The 17969-nt window shown below is 35.0% G+C and overlaps 1 protein-coding gene across 1 annotated transcript in view; it reads right to left on the bottom strand.

The window, feature by feature from the left end:
- Positions 1–2837: 2837 nt before the first annotated feature.
- LOC104278836 (ryanodine receptor 2-like) overlaps positions 2838–17969 on the bottom strand; it is a 29683-nt gene continuing 14551 nt past the window's right edge. Inside the window, exons 9-16 of the mRNA XM_009875932.1 lie at positions 15746–15806; positions 14321–14467; positions 12302–12436; positions 9642–9798; positions 7693–7757; positions 6277–6377; positions 5369–5420; positions 2838–3488 (exon numbers count right to left, since the gene is read on the bottom strand). Coding sequence (XP_009874234.1) covers positions 3393–3488; positions 5369–5420; positions 6277–6377; positions 7693–7757; positions 9642–9798; positions 12302–12436; positions 14321–14467; positions 15746–15806 — 814 coding nt within the window. The 3' untranslated portion in view covers positions 2838–3392. The remainder of the gene's footprint in view (positions 3489–5368; positions 5421–6276; positions 6378–7692; positions 7758–9641; positions 9799–12301; positions 12437–14320; positions 14468–15745; positions 15807–17969) is intronic.

Below are 17969 nucleotides of genomic sequence, written 5' to 3'. Positions count from 1 at the left end.
TGCCTCTGAAGATGGAAGAAATGTTATCAAATGTCTTATGGAAAGAAACATTAATGTAATTCATAAAAAAACCCCACTATCATCCATTAGTAGAGTCCTGTAACAGCATGAAAATACTACATAGGAAAATATTCAACAAAAACTTAAATGACACATTAGCAACCAAAATGAAGGGATTAGCCTTGTAGTACTGGATGAGCCAAGGATATTACAGCATCATTTTATTGTCTTCTACTTTCTGTGGTTGTGTCAGTAAAAAACCACAGATTTAAGCTTCTGGGAAAGACATAAGAAAGAGTAGTGGAAGAAGGTGTAACAAACATCAGGTAACTCAGTTCTAAGTGGAACAAAATGCAAATGAGCAACAACTTCCACAAACATATCACACCTCAACTACTCTTCCATCTTACTTTCCTATTTGTTTCTTTGCCAAAATGAATATGAATGCACACTAAGGTCTTCTCAATTCTCTTGGCATTCAGAGGTTAACAAAACAATTCTCTCCCTTCTGTCTTCAATAAAGGGCAAGAGTTCCTCCTGAAAATTAGAGTTTTACTGGAACAATTAGTAAATTCACCTAGCAGATGGAAAAAAAAAAAAGGCATATACAAATACCACATGCATAAGCAGTGTAATTGAATTTCTTAGATTTAAAATGGCAGTTTTCAAGTGACATTATTACATGCTCTTGTATGTTGTGCTATTATATAGGACACATATGTCAATGTTAATTCCTTTTGGTATGGCTATGAAAACAGTGAATTATCGGTACTGGTTGGCTGTGTTCATATGATCACATTGCTTAGTTTACTGACTTCAACAACACAAAAATTTGAAGAAGTTTTAAGTTCAGTATTTTTCAATAAAATGTAAGAATTCACTTCAACTTTATCTAAGCCTAAAATTAAACAGTATTAACTTGGACACCATAGTCTCTAGTATGTTGCCTGCCTGAGTAATATTGTCCTGTTAAAAAGGCACATTAGTGTCAGAAACCGTACAAGTTACAGGAAGCACATCTTTCAAAGTAAACCAATCTCCTATGACATGTACTCTTATTTTTAATTTAAAAGTGAACTTCTTTTCTTGAATTAGATGTGTTAAGTGTTAAGAAAAAGGCTCTTGGTGGCAAGCTTTTTGCACTGAATGAAACAAGAGTGCCAAGTTTCAGGGACTCAGAGAAAGCCATTGCAGGGGGGACAGCATAAACTAGGCTCTGAAGACCTGCCAAAGGCAGTCCCCTGCCTTTTTCAGCAGTGAACACTAATCTTGCAATTTAATAAATTAAGTTTCTGATATTTAAAAAGAAACTTCTTGCATCATCATATGATCAGTAGCTCTCATCCTGAAAGACTCATGTTTAAGTGTGGCTTCATGTACGTTTGTTAAACAGCATACTGAATTCAACAGCAAGGATGCCCCAGAAGCTTTGTGAAATAGAAGTTGAGGTTAAAGACACATGCCACTTTTATTCTGTTATTTACCTACAAAGTCCATTTGCGTGTGTTTTCAAGACAAAGGGATCTTGAAAAAATTGGTCATAATCATTAGCTACATATTTCTCAACAAAATGTGTAAAACAAAAACTGTGTGTGGCTGTGTGTCAAACAGCAATTATTCTTATAGTACACCCAAAAAGGAACACCATTGCAATCCCCCATTTCTAAATCTTATATGCAACTCCCACAAACACTGATTAAAAGTGTTCCACGAAGTTGTGCCAAATAGGGAGGAAACAAATCTAGAACGAATACTCCAAACTAAGCAAGGGTGGTTTAAAATTTGAAAACAAATTATAGCTGCTGTTCCTGTCCCTCTCACCATCACCAGCCTGCCCAGCCTCTGGCTGTAGAATATGAGAAAATTTTACCAGAGTAGCAATATTCACAATCTGCTGAACTGAAAGTCCATCTTTTAAGGATACAGAATTCGTATTTTAAAATGACTATTTCTTTAGTTATAATTTTCCTTAGTTATAACTGAATATTTATACAGTCAATTTATTTTATGCCAAAACTTTGACCTGTAAAGAAAGGAGGTAGAGTAGAAGAGAATAACAAGAAAAAAACAAAATCTAAACTTTTCATTATGGAAACAGCAACTTAATCTTCTTTTGAAGTGTGTGTAATTAATTCAGGCTTTAATAAAAAGACTCCCATAACAAAGACCTCAAATGCTACCAAAACCAGCTTGTTTCCATTCTGAATCTCTCTTTTTATTTGTAAAGACTGGCATTACAATTGAAAAGGACTCAAAATGGAGTGATGTACACATCATTGGTGTTTCTATGATGCAACTGATGGAGTCCCTGAATGGATATTGCTTCAGCTTTGCTTTTAAAAAATAATTTAAAAAGAAAATCTTCAAGTCCACTATCGATCACAGGTGGCAGAAATGAAAGAAATTAAAAGAAAAGAAACCAAAACTACTGTCAAATTCATAACATACAATGTTGGCTGATGACACTTGTTCCAGATGTACAATAAAGCCCACAACACTTTATTACTATGGATATAATTATTGTGAATGTTTTTTTCATGTTGATCAACTTGCTTCTGAAGGTTGGTTTTTTTGACTGTTTTAAACTTGCATAATAAACATGCAATGAAACATTTCTTGTTAAAGTGTTTTTTGCAGTCATCTTGTTTTCATACAAAGATTTCATAAAGTTGCAGTGTTGTATCAGAGCATTACCAAAATAAGAGCAAAAGCTAAAGAGGAAGGTAAATGTGAAATGAATCCGATGAGAATAACCTAATCTTGTCCTGAGACACTCCAGTCTTATTAAAAAGATGTGCACAATCAAATCCCTTCCTCCCAAGCCCACCAAAACCACAAAATAAATATTAACTTGGAAGAAAGGGAAGACATAAAGAAAAAAAACAAAACAATGTCATCATGCACTCATCTTCTGCATAGCTCAACCCACATATAGTAAGGCACTATTTCCCCACAACTTAGTGTCCATAGCAATCTTTACAGTGCTCCGTGAACTACATATAGTTCCTTCCAGGATGATGAAATAAACAGATCGAATGAGTGTTGCTACCATGTCACCCCATGTGTGATCTTATGGACAAGGGTATCATCTGGCAGTTTCAGAAATAAGCTGTCTGAAGTCTCTTCTTATGTGTACATGTTATGTATAGGGATATCTTGTGTGTGTGCAAGTGGTTGGTTTGTTTTCCAGAGCTGCTGCTATTTTTCACTGTTCTTTACTCCAGTGTTTTCAAAGCAAATATACAAGAAAATAAAAGCGCAGTTGGGTTAAAAACAGGGCTTTGGTGCTCCAAAAAGCACACAGCTTTGGGGATTTAAGAAATCTGTTAGATATTCCCAAAAGAGCTGGGAAACACATGGATTCATTTTCGTCTGGAAATTCTCATCTTTGCTTAGTTGAGCTGGTCTTCATACTGTTTTCGGAAGCAATCACCAGCAGGGAAAAACTCCCAGCATCGTTCTTGATACATTTTCCATACATAGGATTCCTGCAAGAAACACAGTTTAAATAATTTACCATGATTCAATGAGAAAGCAGCAACTATGACTTTTTTTTTTTACTCTTATTTATATACTGCTTCACTTTTTTGATTTTGTGCATATCAGGTTGTTGTGTATCAACCTGCAAAATCATGCTAATGATTTTCCTCAGTTTAGAGTAGCTTTTAGATTTTTGCCATAGCCAGAAAGCATTAGAAAACCACATAGAAGAGGACCAAGTAGTTTAGTTCTAATTACACATCCAAGAACACTGAAAAGCTCAGCTAAAGCTGGTCACGAGAACAAAAAATATCAGGGTAAGTAAAATATTTTCTGTCATAGAAATTTGATGGAATTTCTGCATCAATCATTTCAAAACATGCCTACACTCCATACATTAAAAAATATACCTTTAAAGGTATTTCTTAGAAGAGCACTACTTTTTGAATCAGTGATGGTTGTTTTTTTCTTCTTTCTGATTATTTGTTCAGGTAAGGCCCTGCCTCTAGGAAGTCTGAAGAATCATAAAGGATATGTCAGTTTACTTCCATTTTATTCACACCACTTAAATGTGTTTCTTATTATACAAATTCCATGTTAGAAAGGACACGTTCTACACAAGTTATAGAATCATTAAATCATTTAGTTTGGAGAAAAGACCAAGTCCAGTCATAAACCTAATACTGCAAGTCCACTACTAAACCATGTCCCTAGAAGTTATCTAGCATGAAGTACTCTCATTTTTCACATTATCAGCTAACAGAATTTAAGTTCGTAGAAATCTGGCTTCAGTGAATACAGTAGGACACATTGTATACAAAGAAAAAGAAAAAGCAAATAAAAAAAAGATATTTTGGAAAATTTCATGTAACGTGAAATTCTCAAATGACACATGGATGTTCAAAAATAGCAAAGCAAATATACAAAACCTGATACTGGACAAGGCTGAGAAGATTTATGCAAATAAGATTATTATAATTGCCCAGTAGATACAGCAAAGTTCAGAAAGAGTAAGCTACACAGATTTATAGCAAATCACCCCTCTGACCCAAATCTGTAGGGCTAGGTATATGAGACTCTTCAGGATTTTTGTTTTCTGATCTGCAACATGGAAACATATGCTTAGTCAGCTGCAGAAAAAAACCACCAGAAAAAAAACCAACAAAACAGTAGTCTGTAAATTTGATACATTTTTTTCCTGACTTCATGTATACTTAAAGGAAGTTGAAAGAAGCACCAGAAGTTTTAAAAGAACAATAGCAAAGAAGAAACCTCCCGGGAAAACTTCTCTCACAGGCTTGATTTTAAATATATGCACAAGCTCCTTCATATGGACTTATTCAAGAGTGTAGACATAGAAGATTATATATAGATAATAATAAACAGAAAAGACTTTTTAAAAAGGAATTAACAGGGAGAGATGAAGATCATTGCTTTCACAGGATGTTTAAATGTTCTGTTTCTCATTATTTTTGTTTATAGTCTCTATTTATATTTTGTGGAAGTAACAATTTAAGAATAACAGATCAGATTAAAAAATAGGAATAGAATCATAGAATCATAGAATCATAGAATGGCCTAGGCTGGAAGGGACCTTAGAGATCATCTAGTCCAACCTCCCTGTCATAGGCAGGGATGCCACCTCTTGACTAAACCTGGCAACACATGGGGACCGATCGGGAATAATAGGAAGTACTAGAGAATGGATACTCAATCTAACATTAAGCAACCAAAGTCCTAAGAATTCTTCAGAAAAATGAGAATTAAGTTACATACCATACAGGAAGCTATTCATTAGAATAGTCTTAGTTTTGCCAAGCCTGAATGATTTTTATTTTAAAATCAGGCTTATTTAATAACTGTTGACATTCATAGCTGTTCAGCTCACCTGTCCAGTATGCTCTGTTTCATCCTTGTTAATAAGATACATCAGAAAAAACCTAAAAGCAAAGAAACAGCTATAATAAATACAATATTAATTAAGAGATTTCTCTTATTGAAATTATATATTGGGGATATTTTGCTTGTGTATGTAACTCAAGATTAACATAAGTAGATCTTACATGAGTATTGGCATTTTGAAGTATCTGACAGACACTAGGTGACATTCTTCCTTAGAATAATAGACATTCTTCCTTAGAATGATGCAAGCAGAATAAGTATGCTATAGTATGTTTTTTGTGTAGTACTTATCTAAGCAGGAACAAAACCCCACATGACGGTGCTTTTAATGTATCTTTGGCACTGGATTTTCATATATATTTGACAGAGAAGGAACAGTGAATGTGGAACCAATAAATGGGTTTATTTCCAGATTTAAAAAGACTGAGTTTAGTGGTAACTGATGCTCTGCTTTGATTTTCCAAAGGCAGACTTGATGCCCTTAGTCTGATTCTTCCCCTCTCTACCTCCTCATTCTAGTTCCCCTACCTCCCTTTGTCCTGGATTCTCTGAGTCGGCCTCAACACTCCACTCAAAATAATTTGTCCAATGTAAGTCTTCCAGGCTAGGTCACTGTACTTACACAAAGCATTCAATTTCACACCACCTCTGCAGCCATGTACTAATTTCCCAGTTTCCATCCCCTAGCTCACACAAATTTGGTGTGTCACAACCTTGGTAATGAAGTTTGTTCATTCCTTGCTCGCATCACCACAGAATTACATATTCAGAGAGCATGATCACACATCAAAGCCAAACAGTTCTGACCCCTTCTTATGCAAAAGACCTAATCAGGTACTGGCAGAGGCTGCAAGGGTCATGAGTTAGTGAGGAGTTCATTTTTACTGTACTCACAAATAATTGGCCAAGTTGTGCTCCTGTAGTGTGTGTGTTTCAAAGCCATGGGGCACTGTATCAAAGTAGTCATTTCCTATTCCACAGATAAAGCACTTCGTCTAAAAGAAAGAATACAGAGCACTTCAACACTATATATAACTCTGCCCTCCTTTGAGAAAAGGCCAATAAAATATAACAATTGCCTTGAAAAATGCAATGCATCATGTACAATGTGTGCCGAACAAAAATGCTTTTCTTGTAATGATTGGGACTGGATACCTCACTCAACACAATTGAATAGAAGAGCTTCTTACTGTGTAAATAAATTTAAAAAAATAAATCTTTGCCAGTTGTAAGTGAACAGGTATCCAGAAGAAGAATGGCATACAATGGTCAAAGCTGATTTCTTTTTGATTTCTTTTTTCCTTTAACACTGTGAATAGCACTAACTGTAACATACGGCAATGTTTACCTCAGTGCTTGTTGTACTTGTCCAGCTTAAACTGAAGATGCTTGAAGTTCAAATTACAAAACATAGTGGGTTTTCAACATTTTTCTGTTCTTATAGTCATATCATACTTGAATGACATCAAACCACCAAGTACAGGGTACATTCACACATAGATTAACCAAAGAAAATTACACGAGTTGAGCTGTAACATGACAGTGTTAACACCCTGTGTTAGAAAGCTCTAGTCTGAAGATCCAAAAGACTTAAACAGCCAGAAAGATGTAATTCATTATAATGTTCAGCAATGCACAAAGATTTTTCTTGTTTACAATAACAAAGATACAGGTATTAATCTAAACATTAAAAACTCTTGAGAAAACAAGCTGCTAGGTTTTTTGTCTGTTTTTTTTTGTTAACTTATGACTGACAGCAAGACCTGGCTACACTTGATATGGAGGTATTAAAAAAAATCCACACCAGGCATTGGCAAACAAATCCAAAATATGCTTAGCACAGAATATCAGCTTAGACAGCCTAGGTTATGTCCTATGGAAAGAGATATGCAATTAGCAGCTAGCACCTGTGAAAGCATACTATACCTCTTTCACAGGAGGCATGTGGTAAACGCCATTCAGAACCTGCATGCTAGCAGAGTTTTCTCTTCAATAAGATTTCTTTCAAAAAGTTTATTTTAAAAGATTTTTTTTGGAAACTAACAGAACTACTTACGCAAGTTCTTACACTTCAATACATACAAAAAAGTAAATTAAAAAAGAACCACTCTCAGCTATTATTTCCATCTAATGAACCGAGATGTAAGAGTAGAATCTCTTCCAGGATATTGTACAATACCGGACCATGCACAAAACTATATTTTCCTCTTAGTTTAAAAAAATATCCACTATCTAGACCACGTTTTGATTGAAAACAGATATTCTTGAAACCTGAAAATAGGGTACAGTTCAGCAATTGGATGTTCTTACCTCCATGTCTTCCTTAACTTGCTCTTGCTGATCTCTTAACTCACCAAAAGCATCAATAATTAAACCTAGGGTTTAAGTTAAAATGACAGTTAGTGTTCAAGATCAGAACTGTTACAAAGAATATTTGAAAATCCAGGGATAACTCTGAAAATGAGTATTTAACAAGAATCTTGTGCAGAAATATGAGAGCCAACATACATTCCAAAAACCGCAAAACCAACTCAATATGTGCAAAAAAATGAGCAAGTCAAAGAAAATGGCTACCAGAAACATGGCTGGCAGTACCATTTGGAATTGCAGAATGGGACAAGACGACTTTGGTTTTATTCCCAGTGCTCTATTCTTGAGTCAAGACATGAAGGCACATGTGGTTTCACAGCGCTAGAGGCTTTACTACAGAAAGAATACTTTTGTATTTTTTACAGAGTTCAGGGTTTTATTACACGGCCGATGCAGAGAGGCCCAGAGCTCTGCGCACCCTCTTTCATTGCAGTTGTCATGTAGTATGAGGTTCCACCGTCACAGCTCTACAGAAGTAAGGGATCATTTCAGGGAGACAGAAGAAGAAAAACCAGCAGAGGCTTTATAGCTCAAGACTCTAAATTGTTTATGATTCTCCCTTCACTTTACAGCAATACAAACAAGGACTAACTCCACAGTCATTATTGACAATGCTGTGCTGTAAAACTGATGAAGACCATTTAAGAACTAGACTCAAAGCTTGACAGCTAAGGCCTCTACTCTTCAGCCACTCACAAAATGAAGAAACAAACAGGATGAGATATGCCACTTCAAGCTATAAAAATTTTTGTATACTCCCCAAACCTTCTGAAAAACTTGCTGCGTGAGTAAGACTTATAAACAATTTACCAGAAGCTCAGAGTCACCTTCTAAACTTCTTTGTAGGAAGTGAGAAAGCCTTCTTGCTGTCAAAATCATCCTAAGTCATCTAGTTGTTAGCTGACAGAAAGCAGTAAGGTATCACTATTTATAATAGCAATGGGACCAAGAAAAAATCATTACACATTTTTCCAAAGTCAAGAATACACTTCTGTTAATTTGTGAAAACCTTTGTGAAAAAAAGATGATCTTCTGGGCAATCTTGACAACCTTTTGAAGTTAGAATATGTAAACAGACAGGGCTTTGAAGTACTCTAGCAATAACACTAAACATTATTAACATAAACATAACATTAAAAACTCTGAAAAACCTTGATTTACCAAAATTCAGTATCCACTATCCAGATTACAACAGCAAACCACATTATTGGTCAGTCAAAATAGTTTGGACTCAAATTCAGAATCTGATGGCAACTGACTTTCCATTGTCATTAACTGGGATATAATAAGGCAATTTCCTATCAAACACTTTTCTTTACTCTTTGATATTGTTCAGGTAAGCAGGCATCACACCAAACAGAGGTTTTTATCTAAGAGAAGATTAGACTTCTTAAAGCTGTGTTCTGATTTTCATACCACTGCTACCAACCTGAAGATTTCCAAGACATTCAAAAACAGTAGATGATCGCAGAGGAAATACTGACAGCACCCACTACTGGCTTTGTCCAAATAAGCTCACAAAGGGTAGGTTATGCTGAAAGACAATTTTAAGGAATGCCACAAGAATTCTAATCACTTCTCTTGCTGATCATTTACAGGAGCCTTTTAGAAAAGAGCAGTGAGAAGGAAAAATCGTAGTGACATCAGTATTCCCACAGCAAAGAGTTTTTTTATTTTCACTGATCCAGTTAGAGCCTGTTGATTTTACAGAGACTAGGAAGAACGGCATATGGATGAAAGCCAGCTGGGTGTAATTTACTTTATGAGTCTGTGCTTCATGATCTGTCCTTGTATCCTGGTTGAATCTTAAGTGTGTGATTACTGTAGCACTAAGATTTTTGTACTGTTAAATAATGCTTTCAGTCTCACCAGGGGTTACAAACATATACCTTGAATAATTGCAAGCAGGATGACAATCACGAAGAAGAAGAATGTGATGTCAAAGATAATCCGATAGATTTCATATTCATCTCCTGCTGGATCCTCTATTTCATCACCAATGCCTCCACCTGCACGTACTCCAACATACATATGAAACATGTAGCACTAGAAAACACAAAGGGACACAAAGTTTGTCTATGCCTAAAAGTAAAAAAACCCATTGTTGCAAATTCAGTAGTTGGCAAAACTGGTCTATGGTCAAGCTATCTTCATCTCCCCTTTGAGATTATTTATATTTCTGAGTGAGGCGAAATGCTGTTGTACAGCTGAAGCTGCAGTATTTCTTGTTCTGGCACTATGCAACAGTTAAAAAAGATCAAAGGTTCAACTATCAGCTGCCCAGCAGCACACCACTGTTCACATACAATTGTTTCAGTGCAAATAGGAAATACCATTTCCACCACAGCCAGCTCCTTTTCTATTTTCCTAGCTCTGAAGTGAATGACTGTTCCCATCTTTGGTGTTTCAAATAAAAAATAATAAAAAAACTCAACCAACCAAACAAAACCCCTTTGAGAACATTTGTGCAGAGAACAGGCAAATGATGGCAAAAGTCTGAGACTAATATGTAAAACTGTGCTGAAAAGTGGTATGTCTCAGCGTAGTTATGTGGTATGCTGACAATGCAAAATTGCCAGTTTATCATGGTGCAGTTTCATAGAAAATTATGATATCACTCTTGGAAGTATTGAGCACTTACCCCCAAAATCCCACATATAAGAAATTTTTATAGTAACATAAAACACCGAGTGACTAATGGCTGAAAAATGTAACAATTTTTAGAGACAGTATTTATTTCACCATTCAAAGACAATCATTAATTTAATGAGCAAATATAGTGTTTGTTATCTACCAGGTTTAAAAAGTTATTTTTCTATTTCTAAAAATAAAACTATATTCTCTTTTCTTTTTTTTTTTTTTTAACTTCACATTGCAAGTCTTACTGCTTTTACAAAAGACAACCCTGATTTTATAGCATATCACACGGTATTCTAACTCACTCCTGTACAATAGTAAAGCTTTATGTGAGCATATCACACAGAATCACAGAATGTTAGGGACTGGAAGGGACCTCAAAAGATCATCTAGTCCAATCCCCCCGCCGGAGCAGGACTAGAACACCTAGATGATGTTACACAGGAAGGCATCCAGGCGGGTTTTGAATGTCTCCAGAGAAGGAGACTCCACCATCTCCCCGGGCAGCCTGTTCCAGTGTTCTGTTACCCTTACTGAGAAGAAGTTTCTTCTCAAGTTTAGGTGGAACCTCTTGTGTACCAGTTTAAACCCATTATCCCTTGTCCTACCATTGGTTGTCACCGAGAAGAGTCTTGCTCCATCCTCGTGACACTCACCCCTTACATATTTATCAATTAGGTCACCCCTCTCCTCTTCTCCAAGCTAAAGAGACCCAGCTCCCTCAGCCTTTCCTCATAAGGGAGATGCTCCACGCCCTTCATCATCTTGGTTGCTCTACGCTGGACTCTCTCCAGCAGTTCCTTATCCTTCTTAAACTGAGGGGCCCAGAACTGGATTCAGTATTCCAGAGGTGGTCTCACCAGTGGGAGGACCTCTCTCGCCCTACTAGCTACTACTCCCCTTCTAATACCCCCCAGGAAGCCGTTGGCCTTCTTGGCCACGAGGGCACATTGCTGGCTCGTGGTCATCCTGCCGTCCACTAGAACCCCCAGGTCCCTCTCCCCTCCACTGCTCTCTAATAAGTCATTCCCCAACCTATACTGGAACCTGGGGTTGTTCCTACCCAGATGCAAGACCCTACACTTTCCCTTGTTATATTTCATTAAATTTTATATCCACAGTCTCCTGCCATGAACTGGTGTAAAGAGCCTAGATTTGTCTTCCCAATAACCTCTCTGCAGGCACTGAGGAACTACTCTTACACTCCTCCCCACTGTGAAGCTTTCTCTTCTCCAGACCAAAAAAAGCCCAGTTCCTTCAGCCGCTCCTCCCAGGGCAAGTGCTCCAGCACCTGACAATTCAGTGGGCCCTCCACTGATTTATGCTTTAGTTTACCCATGTCTTTCTAGTATTTAATGTTCCAAATTGGACAAAAATATAAACATACTAGTCTGCTTCCACAGTTTATCTAATTATTGGGCTTTTAAATGATGTCAGTTCCTGGAAATTATTTGTATTGGATAACATACTGAAATATACTTAACTTTGTTGTACACAATTGCTTTTAGAAGGATATCAATGGCAACACATTTTAGAAATTACCTGAATTACTTATGATTTTTTTCCCTACAACTGATCCTTCACCTGAATGGCCTGTACAGCATCAAGATTCAGAAGTATTGCCCTTTAACTGACTCAGATCAGCTTCACAGCCTGTGGTTGTTTTTCATTTTTTTTTGAGAAACTATAGCAAAGAATACCATCACATTTTTTCTATTCACTTATATATATATATATGTATTTGTTTCACATATACAGCGTATATCTAGTTTTTTGGAATGTTCATTATGTTTTCTCCTTTGCCTTCAGTTATAGGCTTTCCTGTTGCTGGCTAATGATCAACTACATGAATAGGAATTACAAGAAGATCAGGACAATAATAGTTTAAAAAAATAAGCGAATTAAGACTTACTGTTAGCATATCATCACATTTCATGTCTGGCATATCACCATCTTCACTCTTGTTGTAGAACTTGCGGAAAAAATTGAATGCCACCACTGTATACAAGTATACTACCACTGCCAGTAATCCCACTGTTAGAACAAGCTGGAAGACAAAATTATAGAGTGGATATAACACCACCATGTAATTATGCTATACAATTTTCTTTGCACAAAGAAAATGAAAGTAACAACTTATAAGTACTAGCAGAAGGAAAATTTTCTTTACTTTTTCTCTGTCGCTTCGCATATCTTTGTAATATTTGGTAACATATCTGCATATTTTCATGCAAAGATAGTGCATTTCACCTGTTTTATTTTGAAGGAAAACAATGCTAGAGAAACACAGTTACAAAGACAAATCTTGCAAAATCTAGTGGATACAGATATAATCAATCAATTAGAATCATAGAAAACCTACACAATCATACAAAAATATCTGAAGTTACTACCTAATAGTAATATTAATACTATTTAATAACACATAAAATTGCAATATAGCATTTCCACTAATTTAATACTGAAACAATTTTATTTACATCTATGAAATCACATATAAACCAAAATGTTCCAAATATTTTAATATCCACCTAATCTATCTAATTAGTATCTACCTCAAAGAAGCAGCAACAAATATCCCACTACTCATTTGAAGCATCATTAAAGCTTTTGCCTTGAGCTTTATGGAAAACAGCTGCAAGTGAACTGCAATATCCTGTAAATCGGTATTTTACTTGCATAGCTGCCAAATGAAAAAAGTTCCTTCTCATAAATAATGCCCTTTTACTTCATACATAATTTGCCTTAGGACTATTTATTAAAAGGTAGAATACTTCAGTTTTATTTCAGATGCAGGCTCATTTTTTTCCACTTTTTTCATTCTTTTAAAAAATCAGAATTAAGAATTTAAGAAATGCTGTTCTTTAAAGGGCAAAGAATGCATTACATTCATTTCTGTAACTCTTCAAAACACAATTTTTGTTCCACAAATTAGGTTTGCCACATAAACTAAAACAAAAAACAATTTGACAAGGTAAGTTCATATGTAAGAGTCCTCTACATGTCATGTGCTTCACTAGCTATTTTGAAATATAAAGTATATTTATTAAAATCTGTATTACTTGTTAAAAAAGGTTGCCAAGGACAGTTCATTTGAAGGCAGAACTAAATTAAATCAATTACCCTTTGCATTTATAGAAGAATCATTGCTAATGATTTTATGTCTCTCTAGTACCAAACTTACTTAAACCAAATTATAATAAAAACAAAAACTCTGAAAAATAACTTGCTACTGTTAGATTCCTAAAGGGTTTGTGCCATCAGACGTCTACAGCACCTGCGTTGTTCCATCTTAGCACAACAGCACATACAGACACCTTTATGTTACCATTCCCAGCTCACTTAAGTAAGAACGATAACAGGTGCTTTGCTGGAAGATCTTCTAAGTGGAACAAGGATGTCTTTTTTTATCATTAAAAATTGTTTACAAAGATCCTTTGAACTAGGAAGGTCATCAGACTTGAGGAACACTAAGTCTCAGGTTATATTAATTGCCATTCTTGTAAGATCTCAGTAAAATAAAAGCCTTAGTTATTTTCTTCACTTAAAGAAGAAATGCATTTTCAGATTTTATAGCTTCTTTAAGAAAAGATTTCTTGGTATCAAAGATCTGAGTTTCTCAAATAGTCCTTTAACAGCAAGAGTAACTTGGTCTCAGATGGACTTTTCTTCAGGTGAATCTTGAACAACGTTTAAACAGCAACTTTGTGACACAGTTGCTTTTAACAGCTAAAGACTACCATACATCCTAGTCTCATTTTCTTATGCTTATAAATTCCATTGGCTTGTTTGCCAGCTGACCCAAGTTCTAAACTTCATGATGAAAGAATAGTTTGGCTGTCAATCTGCAGAGCAACTGAATTAAGTCATGAAGTGATCTCTCCTGCAGACTCCTTAAGCAAAAAAGCTGAAAAGAGACAACAGTTGATACCTGTTTGCCATTGTGGGTCACAGATGACAGGATAGTTCGTAATGTCTTGAATCCCATTGCAATGTCAAGTAGATGAGCAGCAAAGAAAAAGTTGTTGTAATGGCCAAGGACTGACATGGTCATGTACCATGCTAAGTAGAGGAAAGACTAACAGAAAAAACAAGTACATCATAAAATAAAACTCAATGCATTATCCTTAAATTAATTCAAAACACTAAAGAAAGGTAAACATTGCTTGAATATGCTTTTCTTTGAATAGAAAACAATTTTATTTTATTTTTTACATAGAATTTGCTAGACATATTTCAGAATTTTTTCTTTATGCAGAAATATTAAAACAAATACAGGGTTCACAAGACATGGTCAAAATTGACATACTCTAAATTTTAATTTGTAAAAACTAATTTTGAAATTGCTAAAGCATTATTTGTTAATGTTCCTAATGCAAAAAAAGTTTTTCTTATTTAAATGATTTTTTAAAATTTCTAAATAATTGCATTAAAATATTAAAGTTCTAAAGCATTTAATGACAAATGAAAGGACTCTGCAAGCAACAAAAGGAATTTTATAATTAATTCAAACTACAAAAACTATTACTTAAACATATAAGTATTGGCTTACTAACTACTACTACACATGTTAATTTCATCTTTTCCTCTATCATTTAATTTTTATTAGACTTGAAGACAAGTCCTTCCCTTAGTTAAAAATTAATTCTGAACAAACTTGAACTCATTACAGATCATGCTCTCTGTAGATCTGGAGACTTATCATTCCACTCTTCCTGACTAAAGTCAAGATTACATTTTCCTTCTCTGTAGTTCTAAAATCATTTGTTCCTCACCCATTTATTCTAGCAGTAAAATAAGCCGAGTTAGGCAAGTGATAATCATAAGACATCATGATGAGTGTCTTCTTAAACTGCAAGGCACTTTAACAGTCTTGTTTATCATTCCTTTTTTGTTGTGTTTTTTTTAAGACTTATTTTTTCCAAATTATTAAAATCACCAGCCTTGTGTCACATCCTACTACCAGTTTCAGTGACATAAATTTTAGCAATTCTATATACACTAACTATACCAATCTGACTGTAGTCCAGGAATACACAAGTGCTCAGAAAGTTAATAAACAACATGAAAAATCACAACCAGAATTTAGTCACTTTTCCAATTCTTACTGCTCCTGAATAAAGCATATAAGAAGGCGTGAGGAATGACTCAGGTTCTATAGACTAATACCAATGTAAGTGGGAAAAGATTTTAGCTATGTCGTTTTAAGCTTGTAAGATTTTCTTCATCTACGTACTAAATTAAATATAATTCAGAGTATCTTCTGAAGCACTTCAAGTTCACAAGTGCGTATCGCTTTTTAGAACGTGGATATATACATATATATGTTCGTATATATATATATTGATAAACTTACATTATCAGTGAAAACAACTCCTAATTTCCACATCTGATACTTAACATCAATGGAATTCAGCCTGTAAAAAAAAAAAAAATTAAAATTACATTTTATATTAAAACACAATAGGAAAATATGCAACACAATCTGTAGAAAGTGTACTGTCACATAAACACAGGAGACAACAGCTCATCTATTTCTCCAAAAGCTGAAATACATCAGAACCTTGTTCTAATTCACACTCTGGAATGGACCTGTCCAAAAAAAAAAGCAGAAAAACAAATTAATAATATTGTTTTGGATTCATCAGACCTACTGCTGATCAATGTCTATTATGTTATTGTACATATAGAAGTGAAATGAACTGTCTTAATACTCAATGGAGAAAAAGAGCTTTTGGTATTTGTTTTCTTTTTAAATGCAACCCATTTGAGTAGCTGACAAAAAAGGTTAGAGAATTTGCACCCCAAAATGCCAATTCTTTACTATAAGCTATGATAGTATATCCTCGGCGATACAATTAAACTATATTAAAGATAGAGAGAGTGAGGTGAAATGAATCTCAGAGCTTGAACTTCTCTCTCGCTGAACTTCCACAGGACTATACATTTAACTCAGAGCAGGTAAAAGAGCTCAGTTATATTATTAATACTCTGCAAAGAGAGAAATAAAAAGCACAGAGGATAAAGGTGAATTCTAGAGTCTAATATCTAATTAAATAAGATTTAACAGACTTTCATTTTCTTTTTACCATTTCATTTGTTGCTTGTTTGGGTTTTTTACCTAGGCCACGAATTACTAGGTTAACAATTCTACAATTTCTCATAAGTTGCCCCAAACCTTTCTAAAGAATGAGAGTTGATCACAGTTTACTAGGCACAATGATGGCACCGACAGGAATTTGTTTTGCTTCAGTATTCTCTCCATGGTAGACAGCTACTCTGTAGAACTAGTCTAAGGTTTCATCTTTGGCAAGGGGGTTGGACTAGATGATCTCCGGAGGTCTCCTCCAACCCCTAACATTTTATTCTATGATTCTTCCATAGTGACTCAGGCCAGCGACTAGTCACTGGGTGACAACAAACTACATACACTAGAGAAATAAAAGATGCCAGGCTTTCAAGCTTACAGAGATGGAAAGATGAGTCCATAACAAAATTTGCATTAGTATCTTTAACGAAATCATTAGAATCGTGCTAGTCTCAAAGGTCCACAAACTGTACTATGCTCCAGATAACACAGAGTACTCAGACAAATCTAGCATGCTGTCATTTCAGTAAAGCTAGGAAAGCCTCTTGAACAATCAAATGGCTTTTCCAACAACAGTCTCACACAGCTAAGAGTTGCTGATACCATTTTCATCATCTCCAAGTTCTAAGAAAATTTTCTAGCTCCAAATGTGAGTTCTTTAAGAAATAAAAGTTTACATAAAAATCTGTCATAGATGGAAAAGGGGGGAAAAAAGTTCATAAATGTTAAGAACAATGTCTGATTCAAATACTGTTCAATAACATATCCAGGTGGTAAAATGAACCAAAACATCCTGAAATTTATGCCTGAAAATATTATTGTAGCAAGTTAATTTCTTACTTCATTCTCATCAAATATCACTCCCTTCTATTATTACTCATATACTTGTGACTACATTCCACCTATTCATAACCATATTTGTCATATGTATGAAACACCACAGAGAGGACCGCTTATGGACAGGCAGGATACTCCTATGAAATGAAAAAAAAATCCCGAACACCCAGATCTCTAGTCCATTTTATGATTTTATATTTTGGAAACAGCGATAACTGGAGAGCTCCGAAATGTAATGTGATCACTGACCTATATGGAAAAAAGAATTGTTCAGTCTTCTGTATCTTCATTTTAGAAAACAAATCTATTATGGATAGCAATGCAATAACAACATGCATAATACTGTTTTTTTCATGCTTATTTCTGCTCACTACCTTGATCACATAGCTCAAAGACTTAAAAGAATATGATGTCATATAAAAATTAAGCTCTATGGCTATGAATCAAAAAGTAACAGCATAATTTCAAGTTTCCTGTGGAATATCATTCATTAGTATTATACTGGATGAATTTCTTTGTCTGTATGAATATTTTTTTTGACTTGTTGCACCACTGAACAGGTTGTCATACACTGTAGTACTGTAGTTGCAGTAGCTGAATTTAGCAATGGTGAACAATGACACAGTGTAAATAAACGAGAGGAAAATTGTGAGAA

This window comes from Apaloderma vittatum, unplaced genomic scaffold, assembly GCF_000703405.1.
Source record: "Apaloderma vittatum isolate BGI_N311 unplaced genomic scaffold, ASM70340v1 scaffold8139, whole genome shotgun sequence".
In the NCBI taxonomy this organism is placed as follows: Eukaryota; Metazoa; Chordata; class Aves; order Trogoniformes; family Trogonidae; genus Apaloderma; species Apaloderma vittatum.
The sequence above is the reverse complement of the archived record's forward strand: the minus strand, read 5'-3'. Positions and strand labels throughout refer to the sequence as shown.